Source organism: Podarcis tiliguerta, assembly GCF_965153285.1.
Source record: "Podarcis tiliguerta genome assembly, chromosome: 1".
Taxonomy (NCBI): domain Eukaryota; kingdom Metazoa; phylum Chordata; class Lepidosauria; order Squamata; family Lacertidae; genus Podarcis; species Podarcis tiliguerta.
This window is the reverse complement of record NC_139534.1, coordinates 50,977,026-50,997,044: the sequence shown is the minus strand read 5'-3', so window position 1 is coordinate 50,997,044 and position 20,019 is coordinate 50,977,026. Positions and strand designations below refer to the sequence as shown.

At 41.8% G+C, this 20,019-nt stretch overlaps 2 protein-coding genes across 5 annotated transcripts; both read left to right on the top strand.

Annotated features, from left to right (window-relative positions):
* The first annotated feature begins 96 nt into the window (after window positions 1-96).
* LOC310673085 (C-X-C chemokine receptor type 1-like) lies at window positions 97-19,633 on the top strand. 4 transcript variants are annotated; one of them, XM_083431038.1, is made up of 3 exons: window positions 97-284; window positions 6,417-6,521; window positions 17,618-19,633. In XM_083431038.1, the coding sequence occupies exon 3, from the start codon at window positions 17,639-17,641 to the stop codon at window positions 18,725-18,727; it is 1,089 nt and encodes a 362-aa protein (XP_083287164.1). In that variant the 5' UTR covers window positions 97-284; window positions 6,417-6,521; window positions 17,618-17,638; the 3' UTR covers window positions 18,728-19,633. The 4 variants fall into 4 exon arrangements, with proteins under 4 accessions (XP_083287164.1, XP_083287166.1, XP_083287165.1 ...); XM_083431040.1 differs by lacking the exon at window positions 97-284 and adding an exon at window positions 1,618-1,679 and having other exon boundaries at window positions 6,475-6,521; XM_083431039.1 differs by lacking the exon at window positions 97-284 and adding an exon at window positions 1,624-1,679 and having other exon boundaries at window positions 6,470-6,521.
* LOC310673123 (C-X-C chemokine receptor type 1-like) lies at window positions 9,020-12,735 on the top strand. The gene is made up of 2 exons (XM_083431045.1): window positions 9,020-10,251; window positions 10,656-12,735. The coding sequence occupies exon 1, from the start codon at window positions 9,035-9,037 to the stop codon at window positions 10,106-10,108; it is 1,074 nt and encodes a 357-aa protein (XP_083287171.1). The 5' UTR covers window positions 9,020-9,034; the 3' UTR covers window positions 10,109-10,251; window positions 10,656-12,735.
* Window positions 19,634-20,019: the final 386 nt, after the last annotated feature.

Sequence of the window (20,019 nt, the reverse complement as noted above, 5' to 3'; positions counted from 1 at the left end):
GTGACCACCGTCGGAGCCTCGCTCTGGAAGCTACGTAGTGGCTGCTTAGTATGGTCCTCCCCTTCGCGCTATTCATGTCTCCTGTGGGCTGCGCGCGTGCTGCTTGGTGTCGGGCCTGCTGATGATGATTGACGGCTGCCGTCCCGGAGGCCCCCCTCGCCCCGCTGTAGTTTCGCGCGTGCCGCCAGATGGTCCTTTCTTGCCGGCCGCGTGCGTGACCTCGGGAAGCGTGTGCCGCCTCCTCCTGCTGACAGTTCTGCTGCGTCCAGCCACGCGCCTGCTGGGTAGCTCAGGCATCCAGAGGGGTGTCTTGGTTAAAGTGTCAATACTCTTGGCAGACACCATTCAAATCCCCATTCAGCCCTGGAGCGCCCTGGATGAGCTTAGGCCAGGCATTGCCTAACCTGCCTCACGGGGTTCTTCCTGAGATAGCCATGTGATTTTTTTTATTTGTTAAATTTATATCGCGTTCTGCCTCCCAAAAGATCCCAGTGCTACAGATGCATCCGTGATAAACCACAGCAATTAAGACAAGATAAACACGTATTGAAGATATTTTTAAAGGATCCAAATTGCAATGAGGTTTATTGCAAAAGAAAAGACCCCTGCACAGTCTCAACAGGGCTGACCTTAAGGCAATTGGGCCAAATTGGGCCCCACGGGCTGCTCTTAAGGGGGCCCCTGCACCAGGGCAATCTAGATGGATTTTATTTATATCTATAAGATTTAGCAGAGTTGTGAACTGGGGCCCTACAAAAAACAAACAAACAAACAAAAAAAAAAACAAGTTGCATCCCACCGCTTTAAATTGGACCCCACTGGCTAGCCCTGAGTCTAATAGTTGCTGAGCCTGAGTTGCCTGCCCTCGCATGAAGTCTTGGGTTTGCAATTTTGAGAGAGGGGAGAGTGCCCGCTGAGGAGTGGGAGGGCTGGCGAGGCCCCCTAGATTTAGAGGCCCTAGGCTTCAGCCTACTTAGCCTATACATAAATCTGGCACTGCTCCCCATATACTTCCATTTTCCACATTGTGCAACATGATAACTGTGTAGATAAGCCCAGTAACATTCGCTCGTGTGCTGCCAACAACTGTACTGCTCAGCTCTGCTATTTCCACAGAGGGGAGGCATTGCTGGAAAGCAGTGGTGCCAAACAGAATTAAATTGCCACCTGATTTTCCCAGTCCTGCACCTTTGACAGCTGCCTAGCAGACAGAAATTCAGTGTTTTCTCCATACTGAATCTCTGCCTGTCATGTAGTTCTTGAAGGCACAGGAGCATAGCTAGAGGGGGAAAAATTGAACCCTAATTTTAAAAAAGTTTACTGTCTTTTTGCATTTGATTTTTATTTGCAAATTTTGGGTGTAGGAATAATTAGTTTTTCTGTTAACTGCCTTAAATCTTTGTTGTGTTTGGGGTTTGATTCTCCTTATACATTTTAATTCAGAATACATTGTAGTGTTTTACTTTATATTTTAAGATAGACTGAAAATGCCTTAATAGGTTTTGGGGTAAGTAAAATAGTACAGAAATGATCTAAAAAATAAAATAATGAATCCTATGCATGAGGGTCACCAAACTTGTGTTTGTGGGCACTGAGATGACCTCAGGAATCATCCAGGAAGATATTTGTGGGCACTATAGTGCCAATGAGTGCTGGGTTGGGAATCTCCAGACCTGCATGTGAGTCTTGCTACTCACTACCAACTTTAAAATGTAATACAGCTCTTGTGCAGGATGTTGGGAGGGTTGTTAAAGTAAAACTATTGCACTTCAAACTCATCTATTATACAAGGGGCTGAAGTCTTTAACCTCCTAGCTGCATTTAAGCACACTTTTAATAAATGCTACCCTTACTTAGATACCATTGAACATTTGGATGGCATTTACGGAGCTTTATGTGTAAGAACATAAGAAGAGTCTGCTGCTGGATCTTTCTGTGGGAAACCTGTAAGCAGAACCTGAGCACAAGAGCTCTCTTCACTCCTGCAGTTCCCATTCAGAAGCATTAGTTACTCCAACTATGTGGAGGCAGAGCATAGCCATCATGGCTGGTAGCCACTGGTAGCTTTATCCTCTGCGAATTTGTCTAATCGTGTTTTAAATCTGTAAATTAAAATGGATGTAGTGATGGTTATTGTATTGTTAATGTGAGCTGACAGGTTTTTCCTCCCTTTGTTTTTTTTAGCTAGTCCGCCCCCCTTTTCTCCCCATTCCTCATGAATTTGCAGTAAAATTAAAATAATTCAAAAATGAAAAGAATAATAAAGTACTGACTTGTTTTACTCTGCATTTTGGGGGAATATGTCAAAGGTGTATTTCTCCACCCTTCAGAAATCAGAGTTCACAAGGAAGAGTAAATCTGGCCCCCGTCCCTCCAGCAAACACACACTCCCTAGTAAGCAAACAGGTGGAGCCCCTTTTCCCTCACGTAGTAATGGCTGTCCACAATAAGAACACTGTTCTACCTTTTCTTTTTATTACACGACTTGCAATAAATAACTCTTCTTGGCAATTGACAGTGAAAACCCACAGTTATTTACAATGAGAATTGGGTGGGGTGGAGTAGTTTGGATTTTAAATTTTACTCGTTGTGTCAACAAGCTCTGGCAAAGCCAAACATCCCCTCCACATCCATAGCTGTTTCTAAATAACCTCTGCCCAGAGGCCTGCTTTATTGAGCATTTTTCATCTATGTATAGGACTACAGACCTAATAGAGCCACACTGAGTGACATTGAAAGGCAAGGGTGGCTAAGCTTCAGGTTGCATCCAGCCTGTAAAGCTACAGGAAGTAGCCTGTCACCCCCCTGGGTGTTATTACCTGATCTCAGTGCTGTGGTATTCAGGGCTGAGATGGGGAGGTAAGGTGCTCTATTTGCTTTTTTGAGAGTGTTCTCTAAACAGTGGGCAGAGTGTGCTTTATCAGCCAATCACTGCTTGGATGCTCGGCACTGAGATGGGGAGATAAAACCTCTCTGCTTGTGAAGAAGAAAAGGTGGTGTTTCAACCACCAGCACAGCTACTGGAATGGGGAGGGGTGGAAATGTTACCATATCCTCTGTCCAGATACTTCTGTGAATAATAATAAAAAACCATTTGAGAGAACTAACTTTCCTCCAGAGTGTGTGTGTGTGTGTGTTGCATGTGCGCGCACACACACACACCTATGTGTAAAGTTACATTCATGCCAATCACAGGGTTCCAGCGGCTGATGGGCCAGAAAAAGTTTGCCAATCATGCTTTAAAAGGAATGTTTTCTTTAAGAGATCTAATGCAAGGACTGTGTGTAATCTTGCAAGGACTTGTGGTTGTTCTTTTCTCTCTACTGTGTGCTATTCTATGGTCACACCAATTAATCTAATGGCAACTTGCTATTTAGAACTACAAATACTTACAATGAGGAGGATTGGGTGGAGCAGAATAGAGGAGTGAGTGGAGATTTGTATGTAAAACAAACATGACAGTTCCCAACACATACTATGTACATTTTTTAAACTGCAGTGTGTGAAACAGTCCAGTCATTTTATTTATTATTTTCTTCAACAAAGTTCCCAACTTGTACCTGAGCGGCAAACCAGCCTCAAAGTCTGTTTCCTTCACCCGCCTAAGTGGAAGAAGGGGTGGTGTCTTAGTTATAGCCCAGCCAAATAACCCTCACCAAAGGGTGAGGCTTTCACACTTAATTTCTGCCTCTTTGTGGCAGAGAAGGACTGAGGAAGCAAAGGTAATGACAGCAGTACCATAACCTCAGTGTGCACATGATGCTTCCTTTGCTCCTCACACAAACAACTGAAAATAGTGGTGGAAAAAGCTTGAAAATCCCTTAGATGGGCGATAACTGAAACATGGCCACCCTTTGAATTTCAAAATTATCCATATTTTGCTATGCAGTTATCTAGCCAAGTAAACTAACTAACTAACATGTACAAAAATGCATATATTATGGGAAAGTATGCATAAAAATGCAAATATTAGTGAAGATAGCATACAAAAATGCATTAGATTATAGAAAGTTCTGCAAAAATGTGTCTATTAGCAGTACATCAAGATGCACACTAAGATGCTGATGAATTTTCATGAGGTCTTTTAAAAAAAACAGAAACATTACAAACTGATGTAGAAATTTGGCAAACTGAAGATTGGAAAAATGAGGAAATGGAAAGAAACTGAAACTGACAGATTCACAAATCTCTACCCCCACCTGCAAGTCTTCCCTTCTAAAGCAAAATTGTTTGTCAGCTTTGCTTCCTTAACAAATAGTGGGAAAGCAGTGTTTTCTTGCTGTTTCTTGCCCATTTCATCTGACAGTTCAACAAGCACTCAATTTCGATGGTAGGCTATGTTCCTAAACACACCAGGGAGTATCCCCCATGGAATACACTAGGACTGACTTCCCAGTCAATATGCATATAATTGTGCCATTAACTTTCAAAACCATCTAGATCAGCCCACCTCTTTGGCCAAATGTGTGATGAGAATGGGTGTGGAAGTATTCTTTAAAAAAGAACCTTTCAGATTCAAAAGCCTTAATGAATTTAGCATATGTTACCGGATCTTTGCTTCCTGGTCATTATTATATTGGAACACATTCCACAGAAGCTGGAGCCAAAAGCCATCAACAGCTTCATTGTATCAAACCCTTGTGGTTAAGAGTTTCCTCCTCTATCATGTAAACATTCGGCTTCCAGAGCATGTAGTTTTTTTAACTATAGTTTTAGCAATTTGCTGACTGATTTGGTAATCTGGGAGTGGGTGGGATTGGTCTCCATGGGAAAATTCAGATAGATGGGTAGTCACCATGAAAGACTCCTAGCTGGAAAATTTGCAGAACATATGAGGGCAAAAACCATCATCTTTCCCAGTAGCAGCTTCCGCCTTTGTGGTTCTTTTCACTGGTGTAATCCTTAAACAAAGAGATGGCTCCACCCTGCTTATAGTGAAAAAAAACCAAACATGCTGTGATCTTTCCACTTTAGTGCACGATACAAGTCAAGGGCAAGGCTTGGCCGAAAACCCATTTCATAGCACTTCTCAAGGGTCTTCTCAAAAAGTTTCTTGTAATCCATATCTCCTACAATGTTGAATAAAGGTATTCCACATTGACAAAAAATAATTCTGTCTTGGATTTTGTTCTCTAGATCTAACAAACGATGCTAACTTTGGCATCAAAACACAACCCCAAATTCTATCATACCACTCTGTGCATATAACAGCATATAACATTATTGTTGCTGCCAGTCAGTAGGAAGCCAGTTCCACATGATCTTTCTTCACAGAACCTTCCAAATAAGCAAGCTTTATGGCTGAGTAGGGATTTGAACCTTGCTCTCTGAGGTCCGCGTCATACCATTCTAACCATTACACCACACTGACCCTCATTTCTGGCATGTGGCTTGGTAGATTCTGTTTATTTCATGTATTTTTGCAGGGGTAATATACCATCTAAGGGATGTGGGTGGCGCTGTGGGTTAAACCACGGAGCCTAGGGCTTGCCGATCAGGTCAGTGGTTCGAATCCCCATGATGGGGTGAGCTCCTGTTGCTCAGTCCCTGCTCCTGCCAACCTAGCAGTTTGAAAGCACGCCAAAGTGCAAGTAGATAAATAGGTACCGCTCTGGTGGGAAGGTAAACGGCGTTTCCGTGCATTGCTCTAGTTCACCAGAAGCGGCTTAGTCATGCTGGCCACATGACCTGGAAGCTGTACGCCGGCTCCCTTGGCCAATAAAGCGAGATGAGCACCGCAACCCCAGAGTTGTCCGCGACTGGACCCAATGGTCAGGGGTCCCTTTACCTTTACCTAATATACCATCTAGGTATGATTTGGTAACAATCCTCTCTTATACCCATATTTAGAGAAATCTTATGTGCAATTGACCAAAGCTTTCCCTAAACATCCATTGGAATGTCTTTTCCAATATTCTGGGTGCATTTTACATTTTTATTGTACACTAGAACAAATGTGAAAATATTCAGACTATGGCAGAGGGGGAGCTGGTGCTGCAGTTCTATGCACACATACTTATTTCCTTGGGAGTAAGTCCTATTTAAATCAATAGGACTTCCTTAAGAAGAGCCCTGCTGTATCGGACCAAAAATTCACCCAGAACACTGCTTTCCAACAATAGTCAGCAAGGTGCTCCTGTAAAGGACACATGGAGGAAACATGGGAGATGTACTGTTGCCTTCATCCCTGCTTGATTGTGGTCTTTCCAGAGGCATTTGGTGGACCACTTCCCAGCATCCACAGTCTTTGTCCCTCGCACAAGTGTAGCCAACAGGATGCCCTTCAGATGTTGTATACTACATCTCCCATCATCCCTGATTATTAGCCATAATAGCTGGGGCCATGGTCTATTTCCCCCTCCTGTCACCTACAATACCCGATGAGTGAGAACCTTCTGTCCATTTTCTCTGTTTAGCCTGCCTTCTGTGTGAGGGTGAAAGAGGATCTGTTTTACTTTTGTTTCTTGAGTGCAGGACAGAGGAAAGGGGAAGAGCTCTTCACACAAGTTTCTGTGACCGAGGTAAGAAGGCAAAACCCCTTTTCTTGCTTGCTTTTGTTGTAAAACCAGGGTGCAGGAAGCAGAAAATAATACTTTTCCCAATTCTGGAGGCACGTGCTGAAATTGCAAGCTGTATAGTTCTCGTTTGATTTGATTTTGGGGTTGTAAATTTAAAAATGCTCTCTGTGTGCTTGTTCTTTGATTTAAATATGAAGCTGCAGAGAGAAAATGCCCTCTCACAGGTTTTTTTTGGGGTGGGTGGGTTTTGCATTTTAGTTTCAAGCTGTATATTTAAAAATGCTGTAATGAAACTAAAATCCATGCCCACTTGAACCTTGGAAACTTGTCCAGAATGGATGATGGCTCTTGGTCTAAACAAGATTTCCCCACTTCTGCTATGCATGCTGCATTGAATTCAGCCACGTCCTACTCAGAGTAAACCATTGAACTTAATGAACCTAAGTTAATCATTTGAGTGGGACTAACACTGAGTACCACCTGCTAATATCAAAATACATGTGTGTTAATAATGATAACGGGAGATGGGGTAATTTTGTGAGGGTTCTGTTGAAATGTGAGGGTGGATACTTAGAGAGAGTGAAAGGCTTTTATTTTTATTTTTTTAAAAAAACAATTGCTTGTGGGACTGGTGGCTTTGGCTGAAACTTGAATGGCAGGTGCCTGGACGGAGAAGAGCTAAAAAAATATTATTCAGGTGGGAAGAGCAATTCTTGAAGTTTGTTGAAATGGAGGGATAGTGGCTGCTGTCCTGTAGACACTTATCCTAGAATGTGTTAATAATGAGGGTGGTAATCACTGATAAATATGTCTTTGCCTATGAAGAGGGTGATATTATAGGATTGGGAGTCAGGTGCCCATGGTTTTAAATTTGTAGGATTGGAGTCTGTCTGCTGAAGTGGTCAAAACCAGCCTTTCAGGTGGGGGATGTGCTTAAAATGTTTGGTGTGCGCACGTTCATAACCTTACTGTCAATGTGGCAGTTTATTTTTCTTCTTACTAAATTCTCTTCAAATGCAACACTTGTTTATAAATTGCAGGTTCCCCAAACAGTGTTACTGGTAAGCTTTTGGCCTAGAAATTAAATTCAGTAATAACCCGGAAGGAGCGGAACTAGATCAAACCAGAGTTCCTTGAAAGTTTGTTAAGATAATGATGATAGGCTTGGCAAACCAATTAAGATTATACAGTGTTAGAGCAGTGCAAATAAAAAAAAGAAATAAATTTAATTTAATCTAAAGTTTCAAAACATCACAACAGAGACTGTTTAATTTTCGTTCAACATTGACATAGGACTCTGATCTGAGTTAATGAATATATGATCTTGATGGGTTGCTTTTCCTCATACCATGAGGTCAACAGCATAAGAGCAGTAGAAGGAAGGAATCAGTGAATCGCCTTTAGATTTTCAGGGTGTTTTTTTCATAGGACAAGTCCACACTGCAATACTATACATGTTTACTTGGAAATAGCACCCACTTTGTTACATGGGTCTTACTCCCAGGAAAGTGCACATGGGATTGCCATCAATAGCCAAACTGTTTCTGACATGCTTGTTCAAATACTTTCAAAGCCAGTATAAATTATCCAAATTGTGTGCCACTATCCTCCCAGTTCGGGGGGAAAAAAATCCTCTCCAATGTCATTAACTATTGCTTTCTTCCGAGCTATATCCATCTTCTTTTCTCTGTGGTATTCTGAATAAATGTGCCTGCTGAGCCAATGGCACCAGATTCCTAAGTAGATGTTTTCTTCAGTAACCTCTCACTGAATCAGTCCGGAAACTATTCCACCACAACTTTGCCCCCAAAATTGATAACTCTTTTGGTTACCTTTGGCAGGATTCCCTGCACATTGCACAGTATAATATGGATTCAAAGGGCTACTTTGTTTAGCAACAGGTTTTGCATGGTAACAGGGAATGGAATTGTTATGAGTGTCAGGTTCTTTTCAGATACATTGTTTGGTTATCGCATAACATTACTTGTTATGCTCCCAACATCAGGATTTAAGATGCTGAGGTTTCAACTTTTAAAAAATGCTCGAGCATTTTGAGAATTGTTAAACTTAGATTCTATCCATGTATTACAGATACGTAGCCTCGTTGATGTGTCTGTGTTGGCTCTCCTTGAATCAGTCTGAAGACAAATCCACTTCTGCCCCAAAGCAAACTCTTGTCACTTGTGGCAGAGTTTTCTGCACGCAGTATAATCTGGATTCCAAAGGCTACTCTGTTTAGCAACTGGTTTTGAATGTTAGCACGAAATGGAAATGTTAGATGAGTGCCAGGTTCCTTTTAGCTCTACTGTTTGGTTCTTGTGTAACATTGACTGATATGCAGGATTTAAGATGCAGCAGTTTTAACTTCTTTATTAAAATGCTCAAGCGTTTTGAGAATGGTTAAACTTATATATGGGCCCAACCTAACAGATATGTATCCCACTGATCTTAATGAACTTGTTCATGTGTCTGTTTTGGTTTCATACTCTACACAGGCCCAGAGCAAGTCCTCAATAATGGCAAATACAGTTGTGCTTTCTGATCTGGATTTTCTGGACTATTATCTAGATGCTAATTACAGTGACTACTACGGCACCTTTGACCCTAACAGTATAGCAGCAGCACCACCTTGCAGAATTAATGTTACACCAGATGTTTTCAAGTACCTAGTGGCATTCATCTACGGTCTCACATGCCTTTTGAGCCTGGTGGGGAACTCCCTGGTGGTTCTGGTGATTGCCTACAACAAAGGAAACCGTTCTGCCACAGATGTGTATCTTCTGAACCTCGCCATTGCCGATCTCCTCTTTGCCCTCACCTTGCCTTTCTGGGCTGTGGATAGAGCGCATGAATGGATCTTTGGCACTCCCATGTGCAAAATCCTGTCACTCCTGAAGGAAGTCAACTTCTACAGTGGCATCCTCCTGCTGGCCGGTATCAGCATGGATCACTACCTGGCATTCGTTTATGCTACCTGGGCAGTCACTCAGAAGAGGAGCTGGGTCAAATTTGTCTGCGTTGGCATCTGGCTGTTCTCCTTCCTCCTCTCCCTTCCTGTAATTATCTTCCATGAGGCTTTCTTGCCAACTGAGGAGATGAAATGGGTTTGTCACGAATATATTAGATGGAATCAAACATCTGACATGAGGGTGAAACTGAGAATCCTGCCACAAATGTTTGGCTTCATTCTTCCCTTGATCACCATGCTCTTCTGCTATGGTGTGACGGTACACAGACTCTACCAGACCAAGAACAATCAAAAAAAGAAGGCCATGAAAGTCATCTTGGCTGTGGTGCTGGTCTTCCTGGTCTGTTGGCTGCCCTACAATATCTCTCTGCTTCTTGATACGTTAATGATGTCTGGAGCTATTGGTGAAACCTGTGACCTTCGCAACAGCATTGATGCAGCCCTTTTGGGTACTGAAATCTTGGGATTTGCTCACAGCTGCATAAACCCCATCATATATGCCTTCATAGGGCAGAAGTTCCGGAACAACTTCCTCAAGATCCTGGTCACAAGAGGCATCATCAGCAAAGGAGCCTTGACTCGGTTTAGAAAGGATTCGTCCTTCTCATCTACCTCTCTGTAATAGGCTGGGGGGGGGGGGAGAAAAAATGGGATGGAATCAAACATCCGAAATGAGGGTGAAACAGAATCCTGCCACAAATGTTGGGCTTCATTCTTCCTTTGATCATCATGCTCTTCTGTGCCATGCATATTATATATAAAAAGGTAAAGGTACCCCTGCCCGTACGGGCCAGTCTTGCCAGACTCTAGGGTTGTGCGCTCATCTCACTCTATAGGCCGGGAGCCAGCGCTGTCTGCAGACACTTCCGGGTCACGTGGCCAGTGTGACAAGCTGCATCTGGCGAGCCAGCGCAGCACATGGAACACCGTTTATCTTCCCGCTGGTAAGCGGTCCCTATTTATCTACTTGCACCCGGGGGTGCTTTCGAACTGCTAGGTTGGCAGGTGCTGGGACCGAACGACGGGAGCGCACCCCGCCGTGGGGATTCGAACCGCCGACCATGCGATCGGCAAGTCCTAGGCGCTGAGGTTTTACCCACAGCGCCACCCGCATCCATATTATATATAGTTTATATAATATGCGTCTATATTATATATATTATATATAGTTTCTTATAAACAATCCAAACCATCTCTTGTTCTGCTAAAGCCATTCTGTCCAAAATAGAATCCTGTGATAAAATTTTGACTGGATGTAGCTATCATTTCTATATGAGCTTAATTAAAAATAAAATACACAGAGCAAGGAAACTTAATCTCCTTTCTACCTTTAATTCCTTATTTTGTAGAACTGCCTTTTGTATATTTTAAATTGAATGTGGTCATCATAGAAATATGATTTTGCTGTAATCTTGACTGCAGAGCTATGATCAAGTCAGTAACTGACCCCTTAGCAACTGCTTTAAATGCATCCCATTGCACAAACAAACCTGTTCCTTCATAAGGATTGTTCATTACTGAAAATGTGGTTCATGAATGACCTAACTTGAAACATTTGAAGCCAACTACATTTCAAGTCACCCAACTTTTTATGGGGAGAAGCTTCTGTTATAGGTCAGGAAATACAGCATCCGTAGTATGTAGGAAGCTTCCTTTTTGGCCTGCTGAACTCCATCTGCGTATCTTCCCTTGTCCAGGGGGTGAGAGTAGTGTGCTATTTAGTGGTGGATAAGATCAGCCTTTCCCATCTCAGTGATTTGCATTTTATGAGACATTGTTATTTGAGCCAAGAGTCTTTATGATCCCTATTAAAACAATTATGTGGTTCTACCTGTCAGCAGGACTTCAGTTACCAATGTATCTAAAAGGCGAGAGACACCCCCAAAGCTAACAGGAGGGGCCAGAAGGACAATATTTGTTCTCTCTGTGTGAAAACATTCACAGAAAAACAAATCAAGCTTTATGAAAGCAGAAATAGGCTTTTGGGAACAGCTCCTGAGAACATTATTTGCAAGTCAAGCATGGCCAAGGTGGGCAGGCCCCAAATGAAGGAGCAGGGCCTTTCCTGGCTGGGAATTCAACTCGGGGCATGATGGCAGTACAGTCTTCAAGGGTCACCAGGCAGAAAGGCGATGGAGAAGCTAGGCTCTACACCTGACGTCTTAGCATTTAGGGCAACACCACTCATAGGACACAGTGCAGAGCTGGAGCAGAAGTCATGATCAGGCAGAAGCCATGTTTCTGAAGCAGTCTTTCCCAAGCAGGTGCTTTCCAGATGTTTTTGACTACAACTCCCATCAGCCCCTGCCAGTTGGCTGATGGGAGTTGTAGTCCAAAACATCTGGAGGGCACTAGGTTGGAAAAGGCTGTTGTAAAGGGCGTGACTGTGGAACAGAATTCGCAGAGGATATGTGCATATTTGGCCAGGAGCCACAATTGCAACAGAAATCATACAAACTGGCTAGCCAGCCTGACAGTGAGGTGTGAAAAGATCAAGTATAATCTTTGTAGCAAAAACAACACAAGAGTCTTGTGGCACCAAAGGCTAACATATTTATTACGGCATCAGCTTTTGTTTACCAGTGGTCATACCCACAAATATATGCACACACAGAGTATTAGTTTTTTTTAATTTAAAAAATGGTAAACAGTGTGGCCAAATGGGTATCAAATACCCCTCCCAAAGCTCAATCCATGACCTTTCTATTTATGTAAAATTTAAATATATATAGAATATATATATTCTAAAATATATAGAGACTGAAATACCCAGGTGTCAGAGGAGGTTATTTATGTACACAACAACTGCGGCCCATGTTTTGTTAGCTCCAAAATGGAAAGTGAGGTCCCAACTAAAGAGGATTGGCAACTTAAGTTGACAGAATATGCACAACTTGCAGATTTAACATATGGAATAAGACAGCAAGTAGAATATACGTTTAAAGAAGATTGGAAAACGTTTGCTGAGTATATGGAAAATATGGAAAATATCGAATATATGGAAAATATGGAATATATTGAGTATATGGAAAATAACTGTGTACAGCTGAAAACACTGGCAGCATTAAGATAAATTCAACAGAGTAAATAATTCTTGATGGATATAATAGTGGAAAACCAATTGGAATGGTTATTGTAAAATATGCAGGGGTATAAGATATGCAAAATGAACCATGGAAAGAGAAGACAGGAAGTCATTGGATATTTTAAAGTTTGTAAAATGTTTATTTGAAATTGTAAAACAGAAAATTTAATAATAATAATAATAATAAAAGTCCCATTGTTTTTGTTTGATGAGCATCACCTAATTCCAACATCCCTGCACCAGCAAAAATTTGCCAGAAATCATTCACATTTGAAGTAGCTTCCCTAAAACATCCAAACTTTCTGCTTCATAGTCAAGCAATAGTTCCCTCTGCTGGGGAGTTGTAAGGAGAGCATCAAGGGACACATATTATTTCCTGCATGCCAGTCAGGCAGCTAGGATGGCAAAATATTATTTGGTGAAATCTTTAAATTGCTTTCCATCTTCCTGTCAGTGATTGCAGCTCTGATGTTGTTTCATAGCCCTTTATGCGGAGAACGATTTCTGGGCAGAAATTACGTGTACTGATGGATGCTGTGTTGGTCCAGCAAAGGAAACTAAAAGAACTTTCAGACTGTCACTATTTGGAGATGAGATTCAGTCACATACTTCAAAATTCAGGATGGACTAATATACTTGATTGGGAGGTCTTGAGCAAAAAACCTTCTGCCCCAAATATCAAATTTTTGCAATTATGGAAAGTGATGGGGAGATGCCCTAGAACATGTGGGAAACCACTTGCGTTGACACATCATCTAACTTCCCTGCAAACACATCATCTAAATTCCCCACAAACAAATCAAGAAACAAATCAAGAAGAAAAGGGAGCAACAAACAGGTAATCTTGTGAGTGCCTTCACTCAGGCTTGTCATTCACATGTCATCTCACAGAAATAATTACTTTTGTCTTCTGGCACAGAATACAGAAATAACTACAGTGGTACCTTGGGTTAAGTACTTAATTCGTTCCGGAGGTCCGTACTTAACCTGAAACTGTTCTTAACCTGAAGCACCACTTTAGCTAATGGGGCCTCCTGCTGCCGCTGCGCTGCCACTGCACGATTTCTGTTCTCATCCTGAAGCAAAGTTCTTAACCTGAAGCACTATTTCTGGGTTAGCGGAGTCTGTAACCTGAAGCGTATGTAACCTGAAGCATATGTAACCTGAGGTACCACTGTATATACTTAGAACAACTCCAGTTCAAAATTGGCAAACCATTGAGTCTCACAAATCTCCTTCTACTGTATAAGCATTCAGTGATAAAAATGGGGGGGGGGTGTCATTTGAATCATACGTCATCATTTTCAAAGAGAGGGGGGTTCAATTTACCCTACACCCTTCAGTTATCATGTCCTCCAGTTGCAGCCCCTGAACTCTATCATAAACAACAACAATGTCCTTAAAAATACGCTTTCCCCTCTCCTGCAGATCTGAAACAGGACATGCTTTTTATGGTTATGGAAGTCCATCACAGTATTTTCAAGGATTGCATTAGAATTTTTCAGTGCATGCAGACTGATTTTCTAAACTCTGTCTACAGGAGTAGATGAGTTTCTACTCATAGAAACTCATCTACTCCTGTTCATATCAGACTGAACAGCTTGATCTTTGATCTGGAAGGAAGGAACTGTGAACTAGTAATCAAGTTCAGCATCGTGTTGGGGTAATCAAAGTGAAGGAACTGAACGAGCCACCTACTAGTATACTTCTCACAGCTGGAGCTGTTTCCTCTTATAGTCCTCCACAGCCTATTCCTCACCCAGTTCTTAAGTAATAGAAAGGAGGACTTGGTGTGCTTTCTGGAGGGAAGTTTTGCAAAGGCCAGTTCCTCCTAGAAAACACGAACTTTCAGCATCACATTTTTTGTGCTCTCAAGACAATTCTCTAAAGCAGGCAGGTAAGTGGATGACTCTGCCTAACTCTGCATAGGATTGAGGTTGAGGATAAGAATGATGATAAGGACAATATATTAATATACTGGGAACAAGGCACTGATAGGCAAGACTTGGTATTCCAGAGTGCTAAAGTTCTACATAAATGTCTAACAGGCTAGAAAATAAAAGTTAAGCAGCTGTAGAATTTTGATGGTGTGATCCTCACTGTTCATCATAATGATTGTATCTGCCTTGTACTATGATGCCAGTTGGCAGACTCAAATCTTACTAAATATTATTTAATATTACTAAATATTAAATTATACCAGTCTAAAACCAATTTTACATGTGATATCACAGCACTGATCATAGTTTATCTTGCAACTGAGCATACAATATTTCTAATTTTAAATAATAATCAGAATCAAATACACACAGAGATGTCTAATACTATGTGATACTGGATTTTAATGTTGTGTTGTAATTGTTGTAGCCCATCCTGGGACTTTACGGTGAAGGGAAGGCAATAATAATAATAATAATAATAATAATAATAATAATAATAATTAATATAGTGATGGATAATTTTGAATACAAAGTGATGCACTTGATACTGAACATCAGACGTCTCTGATGTGGGGTAGGTTGAGATCACAGGTCTGATACTGATACAGAATGACTTCTGAGAGGGGAAGGCTGCTTAGAGAAGGATCCTACAACTGGTGATATAGAGATAGATTTATCAGCAGCAATTGCAACAATTATTTACTACAGCTGTTGCTCATACAGCACTCTCAATACCTTGCTTTTCGTAAGTCAAAAAGACAGCAGCTGCACTTCTGCATGAGTGTCCTTGTGAATTTTCTAGTGATTTACATTACAGAGATAGGCATTGCAACGTTCCACACGATTAACTCTTTGCAACATTCAAACTCGGTGATACACACTGAACTCTCATGTGGGGCCTGGCTATGTAGCAACTGTGCTGGATTCCACTGGACTAGCTAGCAGAGCAAAAGAGCGTTTATACTATCAGTCCAAAGAAGCATCTAAACCACAACAGGAAGCTATTTCAGTGGAAGCTCCCGAGCCAAACAATTTCTGTTTCCTACCAAGATGTCCAAATTTATATTGAACTCAAAACCACAACTTAATTTATAAATCATACAAAAAATAAGAATATTGGGGCAGAGGCGTAGGAAGGGGGGGCGGGGGGGTGAACTGCCCTGGGTGTCATCGCTGAGGGGGAAGCTTGGGAGTTGTGGGCGGGAGGCGTGCCCAGGGTGACATTCGGCGCGCCGCCTGCCTGCAACTCCCAAGCTTACCCTGAGTAATTGATGGGGGGGGGGGGAGGTGACAATTTTTTTCCACACCGGGTACCACCTTACCTTGCTACGCCTCTGTACTGGGGAATGTCACTATAGGCTGACTTTTCTTTGCACATAAATGAGTCAGCCTGGATTTTGATTATCCATTGAAAGGAGTAATCTCTTCAGCATTGGCTGTTTCCCAGCATTAAATCAGAGAACAGAGGTCAGTGCAGGAAAGTATTTATGCATGAAGCAGTCCATAGTTTTCAGCTACACTGGGTATTAATGCAGACCTCAGAAATGAGACTTGCATGGCAGACCTGCTAAAGCAAACATGCTGTGCATCTTGAGAAAGAGGTGTGCTCACACTTCCTATTGCAAGGACAGCAAAAGCAACCAAGTTATTGGCACAGATTTCCCCACATTGTCATAAAGATGAAACTTCGCACATGTAGTTTTTCTACACAGACATGTCCTCTCCACAGGAAGAGAGCAAAACAGCACGTGTGTATGTTTTGCGGTGGTTATGACAGGTATTTTAAAGTTATCACAAAAAATAAACACTTGATCTGTTTTCACATATGATGGTATGCAGTATATACCAGATGTAGCCAATGTGGTGCTCTGCAGATAATGCTGGATTACAACGCCCATCATCTCTGACCATTGGCCGTGCTGGCTGGGGCTGATGAGAAATAGAGTCAAAGAAGAGCATTATGTTGGCTTGTCCTGGTGTACACAGATATCAATTTCCCTACCACGGGAAGGTTCATATTGCAAAGGGAATGTGTGTAAGTGAGGTGGTCCTCACAGTAGAAAGATGGTTGTTATTTTTGGGTAGGATTCAATTACATACTGGCAAATTCAAGTTGCACATTATGATTCATAGGGACGTCTTGCACAATAAACCAACTTCTCAAAAAGATCTGATTTCTGTGATAAGGAACGCGGTGAGAAAAAATCCTAGAAAGGGTTGAAGCAATGTCATCTCACTTATGAATGGCCCGGCATTCAAACTGCATAGCTGGGATCTCTCTAGACTCTACCTACCATATCTATGTTGCCATAAAGTCCCACTTTTGTATGGAAGGAAGCCTGGTTAGTTGCATCAAATCAATGCAATTTTTTGGAAAAGGCAGCCAAGTATATATTCTCATACCTAAGTGAGGTGACACCTCAGACTGGGGCCAAATGTCTCTCTGGACATTGACACTTTCCCCAGGCCACACCCTTTCCCAGTCCACACTACTTATTCCCAAGCTGCACCATCAGCAGTTTTCCTTTGTGCCTTTCCTTAAATGCCTTTCCCAGAAAACTCTGTGCCATTTCCTCTTCACCCCATTTTCCTTCCATGAATGAAAGGAAAGGTTTGATTTCTGTGTGATGTTCCTGTGGGCCTGCATTCTACAACCTTATGCTCTCTAAGCCATAAACAAGAAACCCTGTCTAGCCCTCAAAGTGGCACAAATGGCCCTCTAGGATGTTATTCTAAGTTCATCATGAGTTAGCCCCAGAGTGTAAAACCAGCTATCCTTTAAGTTTCCTGGGAGAAAGGAGAAGTAAGGGAAGTGAGATAAAGGAAGGAATGTCAATAGCCCGATGAAGGCTTGGTTTCCAAGGCAATGGTGAAGGAAATGGGACATTTTAGACCAATGGCCTGGGCACATTTAGGCCACTCCAAGGTGATTGTGGGGGTTAAGATACCAATATGGAGCCATGTGTGTTTTACTTCTGGTGTGCTGTAACTTTTTGAAGCATTTTGAAAATGACAATGGTAAATCTGATCCATGTATAACAGATACATAACCTCTTGATCATAATGAACTTGTTAATGTGTCTGTTTGGCTTCAAACTCTATGCAGGTCCACAGCAAGACCTCAAGGATGGCAAATACATTTGTGCTTTCTGATTTTGATCTTTCGGACCTAGATCTAGACGCTAATTACAGTGACTACGGCACTTTCAACCCTAACAGCGTAGCAGCAAAAGCACCCTGCGGAATCGATGTTATGCCACCTCTGTTCAAATACCTAGTGGCATTCATCTACGGCCTGACATGCCTTCTGAGCCTGGTGGGGAACTCCCTGGTGGTTCTGGTGATTGCCTATAGCAAAGGAAACCGTTCTGTCACTGATGTGTATCTTCTGAACCTCGCCATTGCCGATCTCCTCTTTGCCCTCACCTTGCCTTTCTGGGCTGTAGATAGAGCGCATGAATGGATCTTTGGCACTCCCATGTGCAAAATCCTGTCACTCCTGAAGGAAGTCAACTTCTACAGCGGCATCCTCCTGCTGGCCGGTATCAGCATGGATCGCTACCTGGCAATCGTTCACGCTACTCGGGCAGTCACTCAGAAGAGGAGCTGGGTCAGATTTGTCTGCGTTGGCATCTGGCTGTTCTCCTTCCTCCTGTCCCTTCCTGTAATTATCTTCCATGAGGCTTTCGTGCCAACTGAGAAGATGAAATGGGTTTGCTATGAAAATATTGGATGGAATCAAACATCTGACATGAGGGTGAAACTGAGAATCCTCCCACAAATATTTGGCTTCATTCTTCCCTTGATCATCATGCTCTTCTGCTATGGTGTGACGGTACACAGACTCTACCAGACCAAGAACAGTCAAAAAAAGAAGGCCATGAAAGTCATCTTGGCTGTGGTGCTGGTCTTCCTGGTCTGTTGGCTGCCCTACAATATCTCTCTGCTTGCTGATACTTTGATGAGGATGGCAGCTATTGCTGAAAGCTGCAGCCGCCACCGCAGCATCGATGCAGCCCTTTCGGGTACTGAAATCTTGGGATTTGCTCACAGCTGCATAAACCCCATCATATATGCCTTCATAGGGCAGAAGTTCCGGAACAACTTCCTCAAGATCCTGGTCACAAGAGGCATCATCAGCAAAGAAGCCTTGACTCGATTTAGAAAGGGTTCCTCCTTCTCATCCACCTCTGGCATCACCTCTACAACTCTGTAATAGGCTGGGGGAAAGAAAAAAAGGGAGAAACAGACCACTCAAGACAGAGTATGTCCAGCCACTGTTACAATGAAGGTCTTTGTAGACTTCGAGAATCAGGTCCAATAAGATGATACCACTGAAATGCTAAAACCCCCCCCACTATTTTTGCCAATATTAGTTGAGATTCAGCAGTGCTGATATAGAGTTCCTTATAAACAATGTCCAAACAATCTCCTGTTCTCTTACCACCATTCTGTCTAAAGTAGAATGCTGTGACAAAACTTTGAGTGGATGTAGCCATCATTTTATATGTGGTTAAGTAAAAATGTGATATATAGAGAGTAGGCAAACTACATTCCCTTTCTACCTTTAATTCATTATTTTATAGATCTGTCTTTAGTATACTTTAAATAGAATATATTTATACATCTTGATAGAAATATGCTTCTGCTGTAAACTGCAGTGCTATGCTTAAAGTCAGTCATGGACCCTCTAGCAAGTGCTTTAAACACATCCTTTGGCACAAACAGTCCTGTTTCTACACTCACATTAATTAGAAAACAGATGTTTATGTTTTTTAACACTTTATGGTAACTCTTAATCTTATAACAAAAAAATTTGAATTTTGTTTTTTTCTTTCTGTGCAACTGTTCTTCATACTATGCTAAAATTAAATATTGATTTCTGTTCTAATTTTTAAACACCTCTGAAAACATTTGTATGCTGCCAAGCTTTTGCTGGCAATATAGAAAACACCCTTCTGCAATACTTAGTTGACCTCTGATTTTATTTTTTCATATGGTTGTTATCACATGGTTTTATGTATGATCGTTGTAAACTGCCCTTTTTCTGAACAGAGGTTTATACATATATTTTTTATATGTAAATAAATAAATAAAAATCTGAGATAACTATGCTTCCGCTTCTTCCAGATTGATATACTGTATATGTCAGAAAGGTAGCCCTGCACTGCAAGCAATGTAGTATGTTGTTGTTATGTTTTCTTATGAACTCTTAAATGTCTTTTCTTTGTTGTTGTTTTCTGAACAAGCAATAATATCTTGTGGCATCCGAAAGAATAAAAAATTGCATAATGGCATAAGCGTAGGGGTGTGTATGTAGATATGGGGGGGGGGGTCAGAAGGAAATTAAATGCATACAGTACGGAACAGCAATTGCATCATTGGCAGTGACTTTTCACAAGAGCAGTCCCCAAGAAGCATAGGCTGTATTAGGAGGTGAGAAAAAAAATGACCCCCTCATTTCAGCTGGACGTAGGAATACTAAAGTTTCTATTTTAATTTCCAACT

Coding starts and splice junctions, on each gene's coding strand:
- LOC310673123 (XM_083431045.1), top strand. CDS start 9,035: ATGGCAAATACAGTTGTGCTTTCTGATCTGGATTTTCTGGACTATTAT.
- LOC310673085 (XM_083431038.1), top strand. CDS start 17,639: ATGGCAAATACATTTGTGCTTTCTGATTTTGATCTTTCGGACCTAGAT.